At 45.0% G+C, this 23,221-nt stretch overlaps 7 protein-coding genes across 7 annotated transcripts; 3 read left to right on the plus strand and 4 right to left on the minus strand.

Moving 5' to 3' along the window:
• Nucleotides 1–1,199: 1,199 nt before the first annotated feature.
• LOC136284155 (histone H2A-like) lies at nucleotides 1,200–1,577 on the minus strand. Its single transcript, XM_066173979.1, has one exon. The coding sequence runs from the start codon at nucleotides 1,575–1,577 to the stop codon at nucleotides 1,200–1,202; it is 378 nt and encodes a 125-aa protein (XP_066030076.1).
• Nucleotides 1,578–3,450: 1,873 nt separating this feature from the next.
• On the minus strand, nucleotides 3,451–3,861 carry LOC131768645 (histone H3-like). Its single transcript, XM_066173980.1, has one exon. It carries the CDS (start codon nucleotides 3,859–3,861, stop codon nucleotides 3,451–3,453), a length of 411 nt encoding a protein of 136 aa, XP_066030077.1.
• A 313-nt stretch (nucleotides 3,862–4,174) lies between these two features.
• On the plus strand, nucleotides 4,175–9,486 carry LOC131768691 (uncharacterized). Its single transcript, XM_066174316.1, has 3 exons — nucleotides 4,175–4,694; nucleotides 6,817–6,852; nucleotides 9,203–9,486. The coding sequence occupies exons 1-3, from the start codon at nucleotides 4,409–4,411 to the stop codon at nucleotides 9,484–9,486; spliced, it is 606 nt and encodes a 201-aa protein (XP_066030413.1). The 5' UTR covers nucleotides 4,175–4,408.
• Nucleotides 9,487–11,503: 2,017 nt separating this feature from the next.
• Nucleotides 11,504–11,884, plus strand: LOC131768640 (histone H2B-like). The gene has a single exon (XM_059084361.1). The coding sequence runs from the start codon at nucleotides 11,504–11,506 to the stop codon at nucleotides 11,882–11,884; it is 381 nt and encodes a 126-aa protein (XP_058940344.1).
• Nucleotides 11,885–13,991: 2,107 nt separating this feature from the next.
• Nucleotides 13,992–19,058, plus strand: LOC136284296 (uncharacterized). Its single transcript, XM_066174315.1, has 3 exons — nucleotides 13,992–14,277; nucleotides 16,387–16,422; nucleotides 18,736–19,058. The coding sequence occupies exons 1-3, from the start codon at nucleotides 13,992–13,994 to the stop codon at nucleotides 19,056–19,058; spliced, it is 645 nt and encodes a 214-aa protein (XP_066030412.1).
• A 1,263-nt stretch (nucleotides 19,059–20,321) lies between these two features.
• On the minus strand, nucleotides 20,322–20,699 carry LOC136284156 (histone H2A-like). The gene has a single exon (XM_066173981.1). It carries the CDS (start codon nucleotides 20,697–20,699, stop codon nucleotides 20,322–20,324), a length of 378 nt encoding a protein of 125 aa, XP_066030078.1.
• A 1,873-nt stretch (nucleotides 20,700–22,572) lies between these two features.
• On the minus strand, nucleotides 22,573–22,983 carry LOC136276744 (histone H3-like). Its single transcript, XM_059084367.2, has one exon. It carries the CDS (start codon nucleotides 22,981–22,983, stop codon nucleotides 22,573–22,575), a length of 411 nt encoding a protein of 136 aa, XP_058940350.1.
• Nucleotides 22,984–23,221: the final 238 nt, after the last annotated feature.

Consider the following 23,221-nt stretch of genomic DNA (forward strand, 5'->3'; position numbering starts at 1 on the left):
GTCGTGATCAGCCACAGTGATGGTCAAACCCTGTGTTTGAACAACGAGTCAAAGGGCGATATTATTCTGCTCTCAACGTTTCTCCTAGTCCTTGTGTTAGCGTTAATGCAGTGTAAAATAGTCTCTCGTTCCAACAGGGAACTGGGATGGAGGAAATAGGAAATAGGAAATAGGAAATAGGAAATTGGAGTTTCAAAAGCCACGCAAGCTGGGTTCAGCGAACGTTCTACTCAAATTCTATTACGTTTCCACGCAATGGAACCACGCGTGATCGCGTTCACTCAACGTTTCTCCTAGTCCTTGTGTTAGCGTTAATGCAGTGTAAAATAGTCTCTCGTTCCAACAGGGAACTGGGATGGCAGGAAATAGGAAATAGGAAATAGGAAATAGGAAATAGGAAATAGGAAATAGGAAATAGGAAATAGGAAATAGGAAATAGGAAATTGGAGTTTCAAAAGCCATGCAAAGCTGGGTTCAGCGAACGTTCTACTCAAATTCTATTACGTTTCCACGCAATGGAACCACGCGTGATCGCACCGTTCTCCAAGTACGTTAGTTCTGATCATTATGAGAACGCCGACACCACACATTTCGAGTCGCTTGTCTTGCTTTGCAAAATTAGCCCCACCTGGGAAGCAGAAAAGTACCTCGTTCCTTTTTGGAACGGGGATGGCAAGGAATAGAAAAGATTAAAGCGGATTTGCAACAACCACGCAAACTTGGGATCAGCGATCGTACCATTCAAACTCAAATGCGTTTCTCTGTCTTGATAGGTAGGAAGGCAGTTTATGCAAGTCGCAAATTCCACGCTCCAACAATTGAAAGAGAGACAGTAGCGGGCTGCAAATGTGTCGAGGCATTTTGCAAATCCAAATTACCATCGTCCAACCAAACGAACGAAAACAAAAGTCGCCGGCAATGTTTCCAAAAAAAGCAAAGCTGATTTGAATTGTCTTTCTTGCCTTCTGTTTGATTTGACTTGCTTTTTATTTGTTTAACTAGTTCGGGATCAAAAATGCGGAATGTAAGCGATGGACACTAGGTGAACTGAAACGATTTGTTTTGATCGATAACAAAGTAAAGACGCGAGCGCTTGTGTGTGCATGTACGAGTGTCAATTGGAGTAAATGGATTTTTCACTGATCACGACTTTTTTCGAGGTTTGGGGCTAAAGGAGCCGTTTTGAAAGTTTGATGTTGTCAATGGTGCTTCTTCTCGGCCTTCTTGGGTAGCAGCACGGCCTGTATGTTGGGAAGAACACCGCCCTGGGCGATCGTTACACCAGCTAGAAGTTTGTTCAATTCCTCGTCGTTTCGGACGGCCAACTGCAGGTGTCTGGGAATGATTCTGGTCTTCTTGTTGTCACGAGCGGCGTTTCCGGCCAACTCTAGAATTTCAGCACTTAGATACTCGAGCACAGCGGCCAAGTACACGGGAGCACCCGCCCCGACACGCTCTGCATAGTTTCCTTTGCGAAGGAGTCGGTGGATGCGGCCGACTGGAAACTGAAGACCTGCTCGGCTGGACCTGCTCTTTGCCTTGGTGCCCGACGCTTTTCCTTTCCCTCGGCCGGTCATTTTAGTTTTCTCTCTCGCAAACTAGCTCGTGCTTGGACACACACTGAAATCCAACGATTTTGTTGTCTAAATTGTGACGCCTTCCGAGTCGTGACGCCGTACTTATCTCGCGGCTCGCGCGCGCTAACGGATCGAAACCCTCCAATCAAAATAATTCCGCCCTCTGTTGCCTCTCAGTTTTTGTTCCTTTCACAGCTGTATCTGAGCCAATCGCTTCAAAGAGAATTTTCGTTGGCATACTAATTGATCCTCAACAATGGACCTTAATAGGGAGTAAATTCTCCTGTCTAGTCACTCACCTCAGTCTATTTTTGAGAGAAACGGTGATAGATTTCTCTAGACATGGCACCAAAAGTTCCCGCGGCCGGAAAAGGCGAGAAGAGAGCAGGGCAAGGCTAAATCAGCCCCGACAGACCCTGGCAAGAAAAAGAAGAGAAGCAAGAGAAAGGAGAGCTATGCGATCTACATCTACAAAGTGTTGAAACAGGTGCACCCCGACACCGGTATCTCCAGCAAAGCCATGGGTATCATGAACTCGTTTGTCAACGATGTCTTTGAACGCATCGCGACCGAATCCTCGCGGCTCGCGCACTACAACAAGAAGTCCACCATCAGTTCTCGCGAAATCCAGACCGCCATTAGGTTACTGTTACCGGGCGAACTCGCAAAACATGCAGTAAGCGAGGGTACAAAAGCAGTCACCAAATATACAAGCAGCAAGTGAACTGCCCGACCTCACAAACAAACGGCTCCTTTAGGAGCCACCACATATCATGAAAGTAAATGTCCAACATTGTTGTTCTTTGTGATAAGAATACATGAAAGTCATATATTGTTCATATGTTGTTCTTTCTTTTTTCTTTCTTTCTTTTTCTTTCTTTCTTTCTTTTTCTTTTTTTTTTCTTTCTTTCTTTCTTTCTTTCTTTCTTTTTTTTTTTTCTTTCTTTTTTCTTTTTCGAGTCTCTGATTTTTATTCAGTCAAACTCAGTTTCAGTGAACATGTTTTGCTGGTGCGAATGAGTTATTAATCTAGTACAAAAGGCAGGTGCATGGGGCGTATCCGTTGGTAATAAATAACTTGCTTTGCCAAGTAAGGAACATGAAAAGGTAACAACATTGAATTAAAAGTCGGAACAATTACGAACGACTGAAAGCGCGCAATGGTGCCCTCTATGTTTGTCTGGTACAAACAAACACACGCTGTTACCGAACGGTAATAACGTAGAGATTGAGGTAATTGCGCCTGCTTAAAAAGAGAGGCTGTTCCGCTGTTTTTTTTCTGGTTTTGTTTGTTTGTTTTTGTTTTTTTTGTTTGTTTGTTTGTTTGTTTTTGTCCTTGTTCTTGTTCTTGTTCTTTTTTTTTTTTTTTTTTTTTGCCAAGTAAGGAACAAGAAAAGACAGCGGGCAATGAATTGTAACGTCGGTACAAATTATACGAACGGCTAAAAGCGCAAAATGGTGACCTTTATGTTTGTCTAGTTCGAGCAAACTCGCGGAAAACGCATCAAAACAGTTGACCTCCGTCGCTGCTCACTTTCTGTCAAATTTTTGTCGCCAATCAAACCGAGAGTCGATCGCTCGAATGTTCTGACAAGATATCTTTTTTTCTACGTCGACATTTTTCCGCAGAGGCGGGTCACCTTTGGAGACGTGGTCATTGATTTTCTCTGTTGCTTCATGACAACAATAATGCGAGTTTTTCGCTCACGTAACAAAAACCAAGAAAATGAAACAACAACCACAACAAAACGAAACGGAACACACACAGAAAAATTAAAGACGTGTAAAAGGAGATGGGCTGCTCATTGACCTTTAGGTTAGTGGTGGCTCCTAAAGGAGCCGTTAGTGTTTGTTTGATGACCAAGCGACTGTACTAAGCCCGCTCGCCACGAATCCTTCGAGCCAACTGGATATCCTTCGGCATGATGGTTACGCGTTTGGCGTGGATGGCGCACAGATTGGTATCTTCGAACAGACCCACCAAATAAGCTTCGCTAGCCTCTTGGAGCGCTAGTACAGCGGAACTTTGGAATCGCAGATCGGTTTTGAAATCCTGCGCGATCTCCCGCACAAGTCGTTGAAAGGGCAACTTGCGGATAAGTAACTCCGTAGACTTCTGATAACGACGGATTTCACGGAGTGCAACTGTGCCTGGTCTGTAACGGTGAGGTTTCTTCACGCCACCCGTAGCGGGAGCACTCTTGCGGGCCGCCTTAGTGGCTAACTGTTTACGAGGAGCTTTTCCACCTGTTGATTTCCGGGCGGTTTGCTTGGTACGAGCCATAGCCAACAAGATTGGACGCTTCAGTCTAGTAATCTTCAGAAATTTAACGCTTTTCTCGCGATCTCCAGTGACAAAACCGATTTTATAACAAGCGCTCAACGATCCGATTGGTTATCCAAAGTTTGCTTGTGATTGGCTGCGGTGAATTTCTTTGTTCGGGTACTCTTTTTTTCGAGGACGAGGCGGAAAGTAAATTTTAGTAAACTCTGACCTGCAATTTTTCTCGAAACTGCCCTCGGTTTTCAGTCGCTCGCCTTCAGTGAGTACTCTCGAAAAAGTAATAAACTAATTAGTGAGTGAGTGAGTGAGTGAGTGAGTGAGTGAGACTGAATTTGACCATGGATTACTTTGAAGGTTGTGAGTCATTTTCGCTATCCTTTAGCGTGGCCGTGTAGATAAGTGATAATGGTATTCATAAGTCGGCATTTGGCCTGGCTCTCTTGTCAATTGGAAATGTGACGTTTCCCGAGAGGTCCAGCCACACATCTCAAGTTTTGTTCAGGGCCGACAACAATTGCATCCGTAACATTCGAAAGAAAAACAAATCATGTCTGGACGCGGCAAAGGAGGTAAAGGGCTTGGAAAAGGGGGCGCCAAGCGCCATCGAAAGATTCTGCGAGACAACATCCAGGGAATCACCAAGCCAGCAATCCGACGTCTGGCTCGCCGCGGTGGTGTCAAGCGTATTTCCGGGCTTATTTACGAAGAGACCCGCGGAGTCCTCAAAGTCTTCCTGGAAAACGTTATCCGTGATGCTGTGACTTACACCGAACACGCCAAACGGAAGACCGTTACCGCAATGGATGTGGTCTACGCCCTTAAACGCCAAGGCCGTACCCTATACGGTTTTGGCGGGTAGAGAATCACGGAAACCTCAGAGAACTGATAAACGGCTCCTTTAGGAGCCACCACCTCATGCGAAGTCGTGATCAGCCACAGTGATGGTCAAACCCTGTGTTTGAACAACGAGTCAAAGGGCGATATTATTCTGCTCTCAACGTTTCTCCTAGTCCTTGTGTTAGCGTTAATGCAGTGTAAAATAGTCTCTCGTTCCAACAGGGAACTGGGATGGCAGGAAATAGGAAATAGGAAATAGGAAATAGGAAATTGGAGTTTCAAAAGCCACGCAAAGCTGGGTTCAGCGAACGTTCTACTCAAATTCTATTACGTTTCCGCAATGGAACCACGCGTGATCGCGTTCACTCAACGTTTCTCCTAGTCCTTGTGTTAGCGTTAATGCAGTGTAAAATAGTCTCTCGTTCCAACAGGGAACTGGGATGGCAGGAAATAGGAAATAGGAAATAGGAAATAGGAAATAGGAAATAGGAAATAGGAAATAGGAAATAGGAAATAGGAAATAAAAATGGAGTTTCAAAAGCCATGCAAAGCTGGGTTCAGCGAACGTTCTACTCAAATTCTATTACGTTTCCACGCAATGGACCACGCGTGATCGCACCGTTCTCCAAGTACGTTAGTTCTGATCATTATGAGAACGCCGACACCACACATTTCGAGTCGCTTGTCTTGCTTTGCAAAATTAGCCCCACCTGGGAAGCAGAAAAGTACCTCGTTCCTTTTTGAACGGGGATGGCAAGGAATAGAAAAGATTAAAGCGGATTTGCAACAACCACGCAAACTTGGGATCAGCGATCGTACCATTCAAACTCAAATGCGTTTCTCTGTCTTGATAGGTAGGAAGGCAGTTTATGCAAGTCGCAAATTCCACGCTCCAACAATTGAAAGAGAGAGACAGTAGCGGGCTGCAAATGTGTCGAGGCATTTTGCAAATCCAAATTACCATCGTCCAACCAAACGAACGAAAACAAAGTCGCCGGCAATGTTTCCAAAAAAAGCAAAGCTGATTTGAATTGTCTTTCTTGCCTTCTGTTTGATTTGACTTGCTTTTTATTTGTTTAACTAGTTCGGGATCAAAAATGCGGAATGTAAGCGATGGACACTAGGTGAACTGAAACGATTTGTTTTGATCGATAACAAAGTAAAGACGCGAGCGCTTGTGTGTGCATGTACGAGTGTCAATTGGAGTAAATGGATTTTTCACTGATCACGACTTTTTTCGAGGTTTGGTGGCTCCTAAAGGAGCCGTTTTGAAGTTTGATGTTGTCAATGGTGCTTCTTCTCGGCCTTCTTGGGTAGCAGCACGGCCTGTATGTTGGGAAGAACACCGCCCTGGGCGATCGTTACACCAGCTAGAAGTTTGTTCAATTCCTCGTCGTTTCGGACGGCCAACTGCAGGTGTCTGGGAATGATTCTGGTCTTCTTGTTGTCACGAGCGGCGTTTCCGGCCAACTCTAGAATTTCAGCACTTAGATACTCGAGCACAGCGGCCAAGTACACGGGAGCACCCGCCCCGACACGCTCTGCATAGTTTCCTTTGCGAAGGAGTCGGTGGATGCGGCCGACTGGAAACTGAAGACCTGCTCGGCTGGACCTGCTCTTTGCCTTGGTGCCCGACGCTTTTCCTTTCCCTCGGCCGGTCATTTTAGTTTTCTCTCTCGCAAACTAGCTCGTGCTTGGACACACACTGAAATCCAACGATTTTGTTGTCTAAATTGTGACGCCTTCCGAGTCGTGACGCCGTACTTATCTCGCGGCTCGCGCGCGCTAACGGATCGAAACCCTCCAATCAAAATAATTCCGCCCTCTGTTGCCCTCTCAGTCTTTTGTTCCTTTCACAGCTGTATCTGAGCCAATCGCTTCAAAGAGAATTTTCGTTGGCATACTAATTGATCCTCAACAATGGACCTTAAATAGGGAGTAAATTCTCCTGTCTAGTCACTCACCTCAGTCTATTTTTGAGAGAACGGTGATAGATTTCTCTAGACATGGCACCAAAAGTTCCCGCGGCCGGAAAAAGGCGAGAAGAGAGCAGCAGGCAAGGCTAAATCAGCCCCGACAGACCCTGGCAAGAAAAAGAAGAGAAGCAAGAGAAAGGAGAGCTATGCGATCTACATCTACAAAGTGTTGAAACAGGTGCACCCCGACACCGGTATCTCCAGCAAAGCCATGGGTATCATGAACTCGTTTGTCAACGATGTCTTTGAACGCATCGCGACCGAATCCTCGCGGCTCGCGCACTACAACAAGAAGTCCACCATCAGTTCTCGCGAAATCCAGACCGCCATTAGGTTACTGTTACCGGGCGAACTCGCAAAACATGCAGTAAGCGAGGGTACAAAAGCAGTCACCAAATATACAAGCAGCAAGTGAACTGCCCGACCTCACAAACAAACGGCTCCTTTAGGAGCCACCACATATCATGAAAGTAAATGTCCAACATTGTTGTTCTTTGTGATAAGAATACATGAAAGTCATATATTGTTCATATGTTGTTCTTTCTTTCTTTCTTTCTTTCTTTCTTTCTTTCTTTCTTTCTTTTTTCTTTCTTTCTTTCTTTCTTTCTTTCTTTCTTTCTTTCTTTCTTTCTTTCTTTTTTTTTTTTTTTTCTTTCGAGTCTCTGATTTTTTCAGTCAAACTCAGTTTCAGTGAACATGTTTTGCTGGTGCGAATGAGTTATTAATCTAGTACAAAAGGCAGGTGCATGGGGCGTATCCGTTGGTAATAAATAACTTGCTTTGCCAAGTAAGGAACATGAAAAGGTAACAACATTGAATTAAAAGTCGGAACCAATTATACGAACGACTGAAAGCGCAATTGGTGCCCTCTATGTTTGTCTGGTACAAACAAACACACGCTGTTACCGAACGGTAATAACGTAGAGATTGAGGTAATTGCGCCTGCTTAAAAAGAGGCTGTTCCTGCGCTTGTTTGTTTTTCTGGTTTCTTGTTTGTTTGTTTATTTGTTTGTTTGTTTGTTTGTTGTTTGTTTGTCCTTGTTCTTGTTCTTGTTCTTTTTTTTTTTTTTTTTTTTTTTTTTGTAAGGAACAAGAAAAGACAGCGGCAATGAATTGTAACGTCGGTACAAATTATACGAACGGCTAAAAGCGCAAAATGGTGACCTTTATGTTTGTCTAGTTCGAGCAAACTCGCGGAAAACGCATCAAAACAGTTGACCTCCGTCGCTGCTCACTTTCTGTCAAATTTTTGTCGCCAATCAAACCGAGAGTCGATCGCTCGAATGTTCTGACTGACAAGATATCTTTTTTTCTACGTCGACATTTTTCCGCAGAGGCGGGTCACCTTTGGAGACGTGGTCATTGATTTTCTCTGTTGCTTCATGACAATAATGCGAGTTTTTCGCTCACGTAACAAAAACCAAGAAAATGAAACAACAACCACAACAAAACGAAACGAAACGGAACACACACAGAAAAATTAAAGACGTGTAAAAGGAGATGGGCTGCTCATTGACCTTTAGGTTAGTGGTGGCTCCTAAAGGAGCCGTTAGTGTTTGTTTGATGACCAAGCGACTGTACTAAGCCCGCTCGCCACGAATCCTTCGAGCCAACTGGATATCCTTCGGCATGATGGTTACGCGTTTGGCGTGGATGGCGCACAGATTGGTATCTTCGAACAGACCCACCAAATAAGCTTCGCTAGCCTCTTGGAGCGCTAGTACAGCGGAACTTTGGAATCGCAGATCGGTTTTGAAATCCTGCGCGATCTCCCGCACAAGTCGTTGAAAGGGCAACTTGCGGATAAGTAACTCCGTAGACTTCTGATAACGACGGATTTCACGGAGTGCAACTGTGCCTGGTCTGTAACGGTGAGGTTTCTTCACGCCACCCGTAGCGGGAGCACTCTTGCGGGCCGCCTTAGTGGCTAACTGTTTACGAGGAGCTTTTCCACCTGTTGATTTCCGGGCGGTTTGCTTGGTACGAGCCATAGCCAAAGATTGGACGCTTCAGTCTAGTAATCTTCAGAAATTTAACGCTTTTCTCGCGATCTCCAGTGACAAAACCGATTTTATAACAAGCGCTCAACGATCCGATTGGTTATCCAAAGTTTGCTTGTGATTGGCTGCGGTGAATTTCTTTGTTCGGGTACTCTTTTTTTCCGAGGACGAGGCGGAAAGTAAATTTTAGTAAACTCTGACCTGCAATTTTTCTCGAAACTGCCCTCGGTTTTCAGTCGCTCGCCTTCAGTGAGTACTCTCGAAAAAGTAATAAACTAATTAGTGAGTGAGTGAGTGAGTGAGTGAGTGAGTGAGAGACTGAATTTGACCATGGATTACTTTGAAGGTTGTGAGTCATTTTCGCTATCCTTTAGCGTGGCCGTGTAGATAAGTGATAATGGTATTCATAAGTCGGCATTTGGCCTGGCTCTCTTGTCAATTGGAAATGTGACGTTTCCCGAGAGGTCCAGCCACACATCTCAAGTTTTGTTCAGGGCCGACAACAATTGCATCCGTAACATTCGAAAGAAAAACAAATCATGTCTGGACGCGGCAAAGGAGGTAAAGGGCTTGGAAAAGGGGGCGCCAAGCGCCATCGAAAGATTCTGCGAGACAACATCCAGGGAATCACCAAGCCAGCAATCCGACGTCTGGCTCGCCGCGGTGGTGTCAAGCGTATTTCCGGGCTTATTTACGAAGAGACCCGCGGAGTCCTCAAAGTCTTCCTGGAAAACGTTATCCGATGCTGTGACTTACACCGAACACGCCAAACGGAAGACCGTTACCGCAATGGATGTGGTCTACGCCCTTAAACGCCAAGGCCGTACCCTATACGGTTTTGGCGGGGTAGAGAATCACGGAAACCTCAGAGAACTGATAAAAACGGCTCCTTTAGGAGCCACCACCTCATGCGAAAGTCGTGATCAGCCACAGTGATGGTCAAACCCTGTGTTTGAACAACGAGTCAAAGGGCGATATTATTCTGCTCTCAACGTTTCTCCTAGTCCTTGTGTTAGCGTTAATGCAGTGTAAAAAATAGTCTCTCGTTCCAACAGGGAACTGGGATGGCAGGAAATAGGAAATAGGAAATAGGAAATAGGAAATTGGAGTTTCAAAAGCCACGCAAAGCTGGGTTCAGCGAACGTTCTACTCAAATTCTATTACGTTTCCACGCAATGGAACCACGCGTGATCGCGTTCACTCAACGTTTCTCCTAGTCCTTGTGTTAGCGTTAATGCAGTGTAAAATAGTCTCTCGTTCCAACAGGGAACTGGGATGGCAGGAAATAGGAAATAGGAAATAGGAAATAGGAAATAGGAAATAGGAAATAGGAAATAGGAAATAGGAAATAGGAAATTGGAGTTTCAAAAGCCATGCAAAGCTGGGTTCAGCGAACGTTCTACTCAAATTCTATTACGTTTCCACGCAATGGAACCACGCGTGATCGCACCGTTCTCCAAGTACGTTAGTTCTGATCATTATGAGAACGCCGACACCACACATTTCGAGTCGCTTGTCTTGCTTTGCAAAATTAGCCCCACCTGGGAAGCAGAAAAGTACCTCGTTCCTTTTTGGAACGGGGATGGCAAGGAATAGAAAAGATTAAAGCGGATTTGCAACAACCACGCAAACTTGGGATCAGCGATCGTACCATTCAAACTCAAATGCGTTTCTCTGTCTTGATAGGTAGGAAGGCAGTTTATGCAAGTCGCAAATTCCACGCTCCAACAATTGAAAGAGAGACAGTAGCGGGCTGCAAATGTGTCGAGGCATTTTGCAAATCCAAATTACCATCGTCCAACCAAACGAACGAAAACAAAGTCGCCGGCAATGTTTCCAAAAAAAGCAAAGCTGATTTGAATTGTCTTTCTTGCCTTCTGTTTGATTTGACTTTTTTTTTTTGTTTAACTAGTTCGGGATCAAAAATGCGGAATGTAAGCGATGGACACTAGGTGAACTGAAACGATTTGTTTTGATCGATAACAAAGTAAAGACGCGAGCGCTTGTGTGTGCATGTACGAGTGTCAATTGGAGTAAATGGATTTTTCACTGATCACGACTTTTTTTTTCGAGGTTTGGGGCTCCTAAAGGAGCCGTTTTGAAGTTTGATGTTGTCAATGGTGCTTCTTCTCGGCCTTCTTGGGTAGCAGCACGGCCTGTATGTTGGGAAGAACACCGCCCTGGGCGATCGTTACACCAGCTAGATTGTTCAATTCCTCGTCGTTTCGGACGGCCAACTGCAGGTGTCTGGGAATGATTCTGGTCTTTTGTGTCACGAGCGGCGTTTCCGGCCAACTCTAGAATTTCAGCACTTAGATACTCGAGCACAGCGGCCAAGTACACGGGAGCACCCGCCCCGACACGCTCTGCATAGTTTCCTTTGCGAAGGAGTCGGTGGATGCGGCCGACTGGAAACTGAAGACCTGCTCGGCTGGACCTGCTCTTTGCCTTGGTGCCCGACGCTTTTCCTTTCCCTCGGCCGGTCATTTTAGTTTTCTCTCTCGCAAACTAGCTCGTGCTTGGACACACACTGAAATCCAACGATTTTGTTGTCTAAATTGTGACGCCTTCCGAGTCGTGACGCCGTACTTATCTCGCGGCTCGCGCGCGCTAACGGATCGAAACCCTCCAATCAAAATAATTCCGCCCTCTGTTGCCTCTCAGTCTTTTGTTCCTTTCACAGCTGTATCTGAGCCAATCGCTTCAAAGAGAATTTTCGTTGGCATACTAATTGATCCTCAACAATGGACCTTAAATAGGGAGTAAATTCTCCTGTCTAGTCACTCACCTCAGTCTATTTTTGAGAGAACGGTGATAGATTCTCTAGACATGGCACCAAAAGTTCCCGCGGCCGGAAAAGGCGAGAAGAGAGCAGGCAAGGCTAAATCAGCCCCGACAGACCCTGGCAAGAAAAAGAAGAGAAGCAAGAGAAAGGAGAGCTATGCGATCTACATCTACAAAGTGTTGAAACAGGTGCACCCCGACACCGGTATCTCCAGCAAAGCCATGGGTATCATGAACTCGTTTGTCAACGATGTCTTTGAACGCATCGCGACCGAATCCTCGCGGCTCGCGCACTACAACAAGAAGTCCACCATCAGTTCTCGCGAAATCCAGACCGCCATTAGGTTACTGTTACCGGGCGAACTCGCAAAACATGCAGTAAGCGAGGGTACAAAAGCAGTCACCAAATATACAAGCAGCAAGTGAACTGCCCGACCTCACAAACAAACGGCTCCTTTAGGAGCCACCACATATCATGAAAGTAAATGTCCAACATTGTTGTTCTTTGTGATAAGAATACATGAAAGTCATATATTGTTCATATGTTGTTCTTTCTTTCTTTCTTTCTTTCTTCTTTCTTTCTTTCTTTCTTTCTTTCTTTCTTTCTTTCTTTCTTTCTTTCTTTTTCTTTCTTTTTTTTTCTTTTTTTTCGAGTCTCTGATTTTTATTCAGTCAAACTCAGTTTCAGTGAACATGTTTTGCTGGTGCGAATGAGTTATTAATCTAGTACAAAAGGCAGGTGCATGGGGCGTATCCGTTGGTAATAAATAACTTGCTTTGCCAAGTAAGGAACATGAAAAGGTAACAACATTGAATTAAAAGTCGGAACCAATTATACGAACGACTGAAAGCGCAATTGGTGCCCTCTATGTTTGTCTGGTACAAACAAACACACGCTGTTACCGACGGTAATAACGTAGAGATTGAGGTAATTGCGCCTGCTTAAAAAGAGGCTGTTCCTGCGCTTGTTTGTTTTTTTCTGGTTTCTTGTTTGTTTGTTTATTTGTTTGTTTGTTTGTTTTTGTTTGTTTGTTTGTTTGTCCTTGTTCTTGTTCTTGTTCTTTTTTTTTTTTTTTTTTTTTTTTTTTTAAGGAACAAGAAAAGACAGCGGCAATGAATTGTAACGTCGGTACAAATTATACGAACGGCTAAAAGCGCAAAATGGTGACCTTTATGTTTGTCTAGTTCGAGCAAACTCGCGGAAAACGCATCAAAACAGTTGACCTCCGTCGCTGCTCACTTTCTGTCAAATTTTTGTCGCCAATCAAACCGAGAGTCGATCGCTCGAATGTTCTGACAAGATATCTTTTTTTCTACGTCGACATTTTTCCGCAGAGGCGGGTCACCTTTGGAGACGTGGTCATTGATTTTCTCTGTTGCTTCATGACAATAATGCGAGTTTTTCGCTCACGTAACAAAAACCAAGAAAAAAAACAACAACCACAACAAAACGAAACGGAACACACACAGAAAAATTAAAGACGTGTAAAAGGAGATGGGCTGCTCATTGACCTTTAGGTTAGTGGTGGCTCCTAAAGGAGCCGTTAGTGTTTGTTTGATGACCAAGCGACTGTACTAAGCCCGCTCGCCACGAATCCTTCGAGCCAACTGGATATCCTTCGGCATGATGGTTACGCGTTTGGCGTGGATGGCGCACAGATTGGTATCTTCGAACAGACCCACCAAATAAGCTTCGCTAGCCTCTTGGAGCGCTAGTACAGCGGAACTTTGGAATCGCAGATCGGTTTTGAAATCCTGCGCGATCTCCCGCACAAGTCGTTGAAAGGGCAACTTGCGGATAAGTAACTCCGTAGACTTCTGATAACGACGGATTTCACGGAGTGCAACTGTGCCTGGTCTGTAACGGTGAGGTTTCTTCACGCCACCCGTAGCGGGAGCACTCTTGCGGCCGCCTTAGTGGCTAACTGTTTACGAGGAGCTTTTCCACCTGTTGATTTCCGGGCGGTTTGCTTGGTACGAGCCATAGCCAACAAGATTGACGCTTCAGTCTAGTAATCTTCAGAAATTTAACGCTTTTCTCGCGATCTCCAGTGACAAAACCGATTTTATAACAAGCGCTCAACGATCCGATTGGTTATCCAAAGTTTGCTTGTGATTGGCTGCGGTGAATTTCTTTGTTCGGGTACTCTTTTTTTTTTTCCGAGGACGAGGCGGAAAGTAAATTTTAGTAAACTCTGACCTGCAATTTTTCTCGAAACTGCCCTCGGTTTTCAGTCGCTCGCCTTCAGTGAGTACTCTCGAAAAAGTAATAAACTAATTAGTGAGTGAGTGAGTGAGTGAGTGAGTGAGTGAGACTGAATTTGACCATGGATTACTTTGAAGGTTGTGAGTCATTTTCGCTATCCTTTAGCGTGGCCGTGTAGATAAGTGATAATGTATTCATAAGTCGGCATTTGGCCTGGCTCTCTTGTCAATTGGAAATGTGACGTTTCCCGAGAGGTCCAGCCACACATCAAGTTTTGTTCAGGGCCGACAACAATTGCATCCGTAACATTCGAAAGAAAAACAAATCATGTCTGGACGCGGCAAAGGAGGTAAAGGGCTTGGAAAAGGGGGCGCCAAGCGCCATCGAAAGATTCTGCGAGACAACATCCAGGGAATCACCAAGCCAGCAATCCGACGTCTGGCTCGCCGCGGTGGTGTCAAGCGTATTTCCGGGCTTATTTACGAAGAGACCCGCGGAGTCCTCAAAGTCTTCCTGGAAAACGTTATCCGTGATGCTGTGACTTACACCGAACACGCCAAACGGAAGACCGTTACCGCAATGGATGTGGTCTACGCCCTTAAACGCCAAGGCCGTACCCTATACGGTTTTGGCGGGTAGAGAATCACGGAAACCTCAGAGAACTGATAAACGGCTCCTTTAGGAGCCACCACCTCATGCGAAAGTCGTGATCAGCCACAGTGATGGTCAAACCCTGTGTTTGAACAACGAGTCAAAGGGCGATATTATTCTGCTCTCAACGTTTCTCCTAGTCCTTGTGTTAGCGTTAATGCAGTGTAAAATAGTCTCTCGTTCCAACAGGGAACTGGGATGGCAGGAAATAGGAAATAGGAAATAGGAAATAGGAAATTGGAGGTTTCAAAAGCCACGCAAAGCTGGGTTCAGCGAACGTTCTACTCAAATTCTATTACGTTTCCACGCAATGGAACCACGCGTGATCGCGTTCACTCAACGTTTCTCCTAGTCCTTGTGTTAGCGTTAATGCAGTGTAAAATAGTCTCTCGTTCCAACAGGGAACTGGGATGGCAGGAAATAGGAAATAGGAAATAGGAAATAGGAAATAGGAAATAGGAAATAGGAAATAGGAAATAGGAAATTGGAGTTTCAAAAGCCATGCAAAGCTGGGTTCAGCGAACGTTCTACTCAAATTCTATTACGTTTCCACGCAATGGAACCACGCGTGATCGCACCGTTCTCCAAGTACGTTAGTTCTGATCATTATGAGAACGCCGACACCACACATTTCGAGTCGCTTGTCTTGCTTTGCAAAATTAGCCCCACCTGGGAAGCAGAAAAGTACCTCGTTCCTTTTTGGAACGGGGATGGCAAGGAATAGAAAAGATTAAAGCGGATTTGCAACAACCACGCAAACTTGGGATCAGCGATCGTACCATTCAAACTCAAATGCGTTTCTCTGTCTTGATAGGTAGGAAGGCAGTTTATGCAAGTCGCAAATTCCACGCTCCAACAATTGAAAGAGAGACAGTAGCGGGCTGCAAATGTGTCGAGGCATTTTGCAAATCCAAATTACCATCGTCCAACCAAACGAACGAAAACAAAGTCGCCGGCAATGTTTCCAAAAAAAGCAAAGCTGATTTGAATTGTCTTTCTTGCCTTCTGTTTGATTTGACTTGCTTTTTATTTGTTTAACTAGTTCGGGATCAAAAATGCGGAATGTAAGCGATGGACACTAGGTGAACTGAAACGATTTGTTTTGATCGATAACAAAGTAAAGACGCGAGCGCTTGTGTGTGCATGTACGAGTGTCAATTGGAGTAAATGGATTTTTCACTGATCACGACTTTTTTCGAGGTTTGGTGGCTCCTAAAGGAGCCGTTTTGAAGTTTGATGTTGTCAATGGTGCTTCTTCTCGGCCTTCTTGGGTAGCAGCACGGCCTGTATGTTGGGAAGAACACCGCCCTGGGCGATCGTTACACCAGCTAGAAGTTTGTTCAATTCCTCGTCGTTTCGGACGGCCAACTGCAGGTGTCTGGGAATGATTCTGGTCTTCTTGTTGTCACGAGCGGCGTTTCCGGCCAACTCTAGAATTTCAGCACTTAGATACTCGAGCACAGCGGCCAAGTACACGGGAGCACCCGCCCCGACACGCTCTGCATAGTTTCCTTTGCGAAGGAGTCGGTGGATGCGGCCGACTGGAAACTGAAGACCTGCTCGGCTGGACCTGCTCTTTGCCTTGGTGCCCGACGCTTTTCCTTTCCCTCGGCCGGTCATTTTAGTTTTCTCTCTCGCAAACTAGCTCGTGCTTGGACACACACTGAAATCCAACGATTTTGTTGTCTAAATTGTGACGCCTTCCGAGTCGTGACGCCGTACTTATCTCGCGGCTCGCGCGCGCTAACGGATCGAAACCCTCCAATCAAAATAATTCCGCCCTCTGTTGCCTCTCAGTCTTTTGTTCCTTTCACAGCTGTATCTGAGCCAATCGCTTCAAAGAGAATTTTCGTTGGCATACTAATTGATCCTCAACAATGGACCTTAAATAGGGAGTAAATTCTCCTGTCTAGTCACTCACCTCAGTCTATTTTTGAGAGAACGGTGATAGATTTCTCTAGACATGGCACCAAAAGTTCCCGCGGCCGGAAAAGGCGAGAAGAGAGCAGGCAAGGCTAAATCAGCCCCGACAGACCCTGGCAAGAAAAAGAAGAGAAGCAAGAGAAAGGAGAGCTATGCGATCTACATCTACAAAGTGTTGAAACAGGTGCACCCCGACACCGGTATCTCCAGCAAAGCCATGGGTATCATGAACTCGTTTGTCAACGATGTCTTTGAACGCATCGCGACCGAATCCTCGCGGCTCGCGCACTACAACAAGAAGTCCACCATCAGTTCTCGCGAAATCCAGACCGCCATTAGGTTACTGTTACCGGGCGAACTCGCAAAACATGCAGTAAGCGAGGGTACAAAAGCAGTCACCAAATATACAAGCAGCAAGTGAACTGCCCGACCTCACAAACAAACGGCTCCTTTAGGAGCCACCACATATCATGAAAGTAAATGTCCAACATTGTTGTTCTTTGTGATAAGAATACATGAAAGTCATATATTGTTCATATGTTGTTCTTTCTTTCTTTCTTTCTTTCTTTCTTTCTTTCTTTCTTTCTTTCTTTCTTTCTTTCTTTCTTTCTTTCTTTCTTTCTTTTCTTTTCTTTTTCGAGTCTCTGATTTTTATTCAGTCAAACTCAGTTTCAGTGAACATGTTTTGCTGGTGCGAATGAGTTATTAATCTAGTACAAAAGGCAGGTGCATGGGGCGTATCCGTTGGTAATAAATAACTTGCTTTGCCAAGTAAGGAACATGAAAAGGTAACAACATTGAATTAAAAGTCGGAACCAATTATACGAACGACTGAAAGCGCAATTGGTGCCCTCTATGTTTGTCTGGTACAAACAAACACACGCTGTTACCGAACGGTAATAACGTAGAGATTGAGGTAATTGCGCCTGCTTAAAAAGAGGCTGTTCCTGCGCTTGTTTGTTTTTCTGGTTTCTTGTTTGTTTGTTTATTTGTTTGTTTGTTTGTTTGTTTGTTTGTTTGTCCTTGTTCTTGTTCTTTTTTTTTTTTTTTTTTTTGCCAAGTAAGGAACAAGAAAAGACAGCGGCAATGAATTGTAACGTCGGTACAAATTATACGAACGGCTAAAAGCGCAAAATGGTGACCTTTATGTTTGTCTAGTTCGAGCAAACTCGCGGAAAACGCATCAAAACAGTTGACCTCCGTCGCTGCTCACTTTCTGTCAAATTTTTGTCGCCAATCAAACCGAGAGTCGATCGCTCGAATGTTCTGACAAGATATCTTTTTTTCTACGTCGACATTTTTCCGCAGAGGCGGGTCACCTTTGGAGACGTGGTCATTGATTTTCTCTGTTGCTTCATGACAATAATGCGAGTTTTTCGCTCACGTAACAAAAACCAAGAAAATGAAACAACAACCACAACAAAACGAAACGGAACACACACAGAAAAATTAAAGACGTGTAAAAGGAGATGGGCTGCTCATTGACCTTTAGGTTAGTGGTGGCTCCTAAAGGAGCCGTTAGTGTTTGTTTGATGACCAAGCGACTGTACTAAGCCCGCTCGCCACGAATCCTTCGAGCCAACTGGATATCCTTCGGCATGATGGTTACGCGTTTGGCGTGGATGGCGCACAGATTGGTATCTTCGAACAGACCCACCAAATAAGCTTCGCTAGCCTCTTGGAGCGCTAGTACAGCGGAACTTTGGAATCGCAGATCGGTTTTGAAATCCTGCGCGATCTCCCGCACAAGTCGTTGAAAGGGCAACTTGCGGATAAGTAACTCCGTAGACTTCTGATAACGACGGATTTCACGGAGTGCAACTGTGCCTGGTCTGTAACGGTGAGGTTTCTTCACGCCACCCGTAGCGGGAGCACTCTTGCGGGCCGCCTTAGTGGCTAACTGTTTACGAGGAGCTTTTCCACCTGTTGATTTCCGGGCGGTTTGCTTGGTACGAGCCATAGCCAACAAGATTGGACGCTTCAGTCTAGTAATCTTCAGAAATTTAACGCTTTTCTCGCGATCTCCAGTGACAAAACCGATTTTATAACAAGCGCTCAACGATCCGATTGGTTATCCAAAGTTTGCTTGTGATTGGCTGCGGTGAATTTCTTTGTTCGGGTACTCTTTTTTTCCGAGGACGAGGCGGAAAGTAAATTTTAGTAAACTCTGACCTGCAATTTTTCTCGAAACTGCCCTCGGTTTTCAGTCGCTCGCCTTCAGTGAGTACTCTCGAAAAAGTAATAAACTAATTAGTGAGTGAGTGAGTGAGTGAGTGAGTGAGTGAGACTGAATTTGACCATGGATTACTTTGAAGGTTGTGAGTCATTTTCGCTATCCTTTAGCGTGGCCGTGTAGATAAGTGATAATGGTATTCATAAGTCGGCATTTGGCCTGGCTCTCTTGTCAATTGGAAATGTGACGTTTCCCGAGAGGTCCAGCCACACATCTCAAGTTTTGTTCAGGGCCGACAACAATTGCATCCGTAACATTCGAAAGAAAAACAAATCATGTCTGGACGCGGCAAAGGAGGTAAAGGGCTTGGAAAAGGGGGCGCCAAGCGCCATCGAAAGATTCTGCGAGACAACATCCAGGGAATCACCAAGCCAGCAATCCGACGTCTGGCTCGCCGCGGTGGTGTCAAGCGTATTTCCGGGCTTATTTACGAAGAGACCCGCGGAGTCCTCAAAGTCTTCCTGGAAAACGTTATCCGTGATGCTGTGACTTACACCGAACACGCCAAACGGAAGACCGTTACCGCAATGGATGTGGTCTACGCCCTTAAACGCCAAGGCCGTACCCTATACGGTTTTGGCGGGTAGAGAATCACGGAAACCTCAGAGAACTGATAAACGGCTCCTTTAGGAGCCACCACCTCATGCGAAAGTCGTGATCAGCCACAGTGATGGTCAAACCCTGTGTTTGAACAACGAGTCAAAGGGCGATATTATTCTGCTCTCAACGTTTCTCCTAGTCCTTGTGTTAGCGTTAATGCAGTGTAAAATAGTCTCTCGTTCCAACAGGGAACTGGGATGGAGGAAATAGGAAATAGGAAATAGGAAATAGGAAATTGGAGTTTCAAAAGCCACGCAAGCTGGGTTCAGCGAACGTTCTACTCAAATTCTATTACGTTTCCACGCAATGGAACCACGCGTGATCGCGTTCACTCAACGTTTCTCCTAGTCCTTGTGTTAGCGTTAATGCAGTGTAAAATAGTCTCTCGTTCCAACAGGGAACTGGGATGGCAGGAAATAGGAAATAGGAAATAGGAAATAGGAAATAGGAAATAGGAAATAGGAAATAGGAAATAGGAAATAGGAAATAGGAAATTGGAGTTTCAAAAGCCATGCAAAGCTGGGTTCAGCGAACGTTCTACTCAAATTCTATTACGTTTCCACGCAATGGAACCACGCGTGATCGCACCGTTCTCCAAGTACGTTAGTTCTGATCATTATGAGAACGCCGACACCACACATTTCGAGTCGCTTGTCTTGCTTTGCAAAATTAGCCCCACCTGGGAAGCAGAAAAGTACCTCGTTCCTTTTTGGAACGGGGATGGCAAGGAATAGAAAAGATTAAAGCGGATTTGCAACAACCACGCAAACTTGGGATCAGCGATCGTACCATTCAAACTCAAATGCGTTTCTCTGTCTTGATAGGTAGGAAGGCAGTTTATGCAAGTCGCAAATTCCACGCTCCAACAATTGAAAGAGAGACAGTAGCGGGCTGCAAATGTGTCGAGGCATTTTGCAAATCCAAATTACCATCGTCCAACCAAACGAACGAAAACAAAAGTCGCCGGCAATGTTTCCAAAAAAAGCAAAGCTGATTTGAATTGTCTTTCTTGCCTTCTGTTTGATTTGACTTGCTTTTTATTTGTTTAACTAGTTCGGGATCAAAAATGCGGAATGTAAGCGATGGACACTAGGTGAACTGAAACGATTTGTTTTGATCGATAACAAAGTAAAGACGCGAGCGCTTGTGTGTGCATGTACGAGTGTCAATTGGAGTAAATGGATTTTTCACTGATCACGACTTTTTTCGAGGTTTGGGGCTAAAGGAGCCGTTTTGAAAGTTTGATGTTGTCAATGGTGCTTCTTCTCGGCCTTCTTGGGTAGCAGCACGGCCTGTATGTTGGGAAGAACACCGCCCTGGGCGATCGTTACACCAGCTAGAAGTTTGTTCAATTCCTCGTCGTTTCGGACGGCCAACTGCAGGTGTCTGGGAATGATTCTGGTCTTCTTGTTGTCACGAGCGGCGTTTCCGGCCAACTCTAGAATTTCAGCACTTAGATACTCGAGCACAGCGGCCAAGTACACGGGAGCACCCGCCCCGACACGCTCTGCATAGTTTCCTTTGCGAAGGAGTCGGTGGATGCGGCCGACTGGAAACTGAAGACCTGCTCGGCTGGACCTGCTCTTTGCCTTGGTGCCCGACGCTTTTCCTTTCCCTCGGCCGGTCATTTTAGTTTTCTCTCTCGCAAACTAGCTCGTGCTTGGACACACACTGAAATCCAACGATTTTGTTGTCTAAATTGTGACGCCTTCCGAGTCGTGACGCCGTACTTATCTCGCGGCTCGCGCGCGCTAACGGATCGAAACCCTCCAATCAAAATAATTCCGCCCTCTGTTGCCTCTCAGTTTTTGTTCCTTTCACAGCTGTATCTGAGCCAATCGCTTCAAAGAGAATTTTCGTTGGCATACTAATTGATCCTCAACAATGGACCTTAATAGGGAGTAAATTCTCCTGTCTAGTCACTCACCTCAGTCTATTTTTGAGAGAAACGGTGATAGATTTCTCTAGACATGGCACCAAAAGTTCCCGCGGCCGGAAAAGGCGAGAAGAGAGCAGGGCAAGGCTAAATCAGCCCCGACAGACCCTGGCAAGAAAAAGAAGAGAAGCAAGAGAAAGGAGAGCTATGCGATCTACATCTACAAAGTGTTGAAACAGGTGCACCCCGACACCGGTATCTCCAGCAAAGCCATGGGTATCATGAACTCGTTTGTCAACGATGTCTTTGAACGCATCGCGACCGAATCCTCGCGGCTCGCGCACTACAACAAGAAGTCCACCATCAGTTCTCGCGAAATCCAGACCGCCATTAGGTTACTGTTACCGGGCGAACTCGCAAAACATGCAGTAAGCGAGGGTACAAAAGCAGTCACCAAATATACAAGCAGCAAGTGAACTGCCCGACCTCACAAACAAACGGCTCCTTTAGGAGCCACCACATATCATGAAAGTAAATGTCCAACATTGTTGTTCTTTGTGATAAGAATACATGAAAGTCATATATTGTTCATATGTTGTTCTTTCTTTTTTCTTTCTTTCTTTTTCTTTCTTTCTTTCTTTTTCTTTTTTTTTTCTTTCTTTCTTTCTTTCTTTCTTTCTTTTTTTTTTTTCTTTCTTTTTTCTTTTTCGAGTCTCTGATTTTTATTCAGTCAAACTCAGTTTCAGTGAACATGTTTTGCTGGTGCGAATGAGTTATTAATCTAGTACAAAAGGCAGGTGCATGGGGCGTATCCGTTGGTAATAAATAACTTGCTTTGCCAAGTAAGGAACATGAAAAGGTAACAACATTGAATTAAAAGTCGGAACAATTACGAACGACTGAAAGCGCGCAATGGTGCCCTCTATGTTTGTCTGGTACAAACAAACACACGCTGTTACCGAACGGTAATAACGTAGAGATTGAGGTAATTGCGCCTGCTTAAAAAGAGAGGCTGTTCCGCTGTTTTTTTTCTGGTTTTGTTTGTTTGTTTTTGTTTTTTTTGTTTGTTTGTTTGTTTGTTTTTGTCCTTGTTCTTGTTCTTGTTCTTTTTTTTTTTTTTTTTTTTTGCCAAGTAAGGAACAAGAAAAGACAGCGGGCAATGAATTGTAACGTCGGTACAAATTATACGAACGGCTAAAAGCGCAAAATGGTGACCTTTATGTTTGTCTAGTTCGAGCAAACTCGCGGAAAACGCATCAAAACAGTTGACCTCCGTCGCTGCTCACTTTCTGTCAAATTTTTGTCGCCAATCAAACCGAGAGTCGATCGCTCGAATGTTCTGACAAGATATCTTTTTTTCTACGTCGACATTTTTCCGCAGAGGCGGGTCACCTTTGGAGACGTGGTCATTGATTTTCTCTGTTGCTTCATGACAACAATAATGCGAGTTTTTCGCTCACGTAACAAAAACCAAGAAAATGAAACAACAACCACAACAAAACGAAACGGAACACACACAGAAAAATTAAAGACGTGTAAAAGGAGATGGGCTGCTCATTGACCTTTAGGTTAGTGGTGGCTCCTAAAGGAGCCGTTAGTGTTTGTTTGATGACCAAGCGACTGTACTAAGCCCGCTCGCCACGAATCCTTCGAGCCAACTGGATATCCTTCGGCATGATGGTTACGCGTTTGGCGTGGATGGCGCACAGATTGGTATCTTCGAACAGACCCACCAAATAAGCTTCGCTAGCCTCTTGGAGCGCTAGTACAGCGGAACTTTGGAATCGCAGATCGGTTTTGAAATCCTGCGCGATCTCCCGCACAAGTCGTTGAAAGGGCAACTTGCGGATAAGTAACTCCGTAGACTTCTGATAACGACGGATTTCACGGAGTGCAACTGTGCCTGGTCTGTAACGGTGAGGTTTCTTCACGCCACCCGTAGCGGGAGCACTCTTGCGGGCCGCCTTAGTGGCTAACTGTTTACGAGGAGCTTTTCCACCTGTTGATTTCCGGGCGGTTTGCTTGGTACGAGCCATAGCCAACAAGATTGGACGCTTCAGTCTAGTAATCTTCAGAAATTTAACGCTTTTCTCGCGATCTCCAGTGACAAAACCGATTTTATAACAAGCGCTCAACGATCCGATTGGTTATCCAAAGTTTGCTTGTGATTGGCTGCGGTGAATTTCTTTGTTCGGGTACTCTTTTTTTCGAGGACGAGGCGGAAAGTAAATTTTAGTAAACTCTGACCTGCAATTTTTCTCGAAACTGCCCTCG

Source organism: Pocillopora verrucosa, chromosome 11, assembly GCF_036669915.1.
Source record: "Pocillopora verrucosa isolate sample1 chromosome 11, ASM3666991v2, whole genome shotgun sequence".
NCBI classification, from domain to species: Eukaryota; Metazoa; Cnidaria; class Anthozoa; order Scleractinia; family Pocilloporidae; genus Pocillopora; species Pocillopora verrucosa.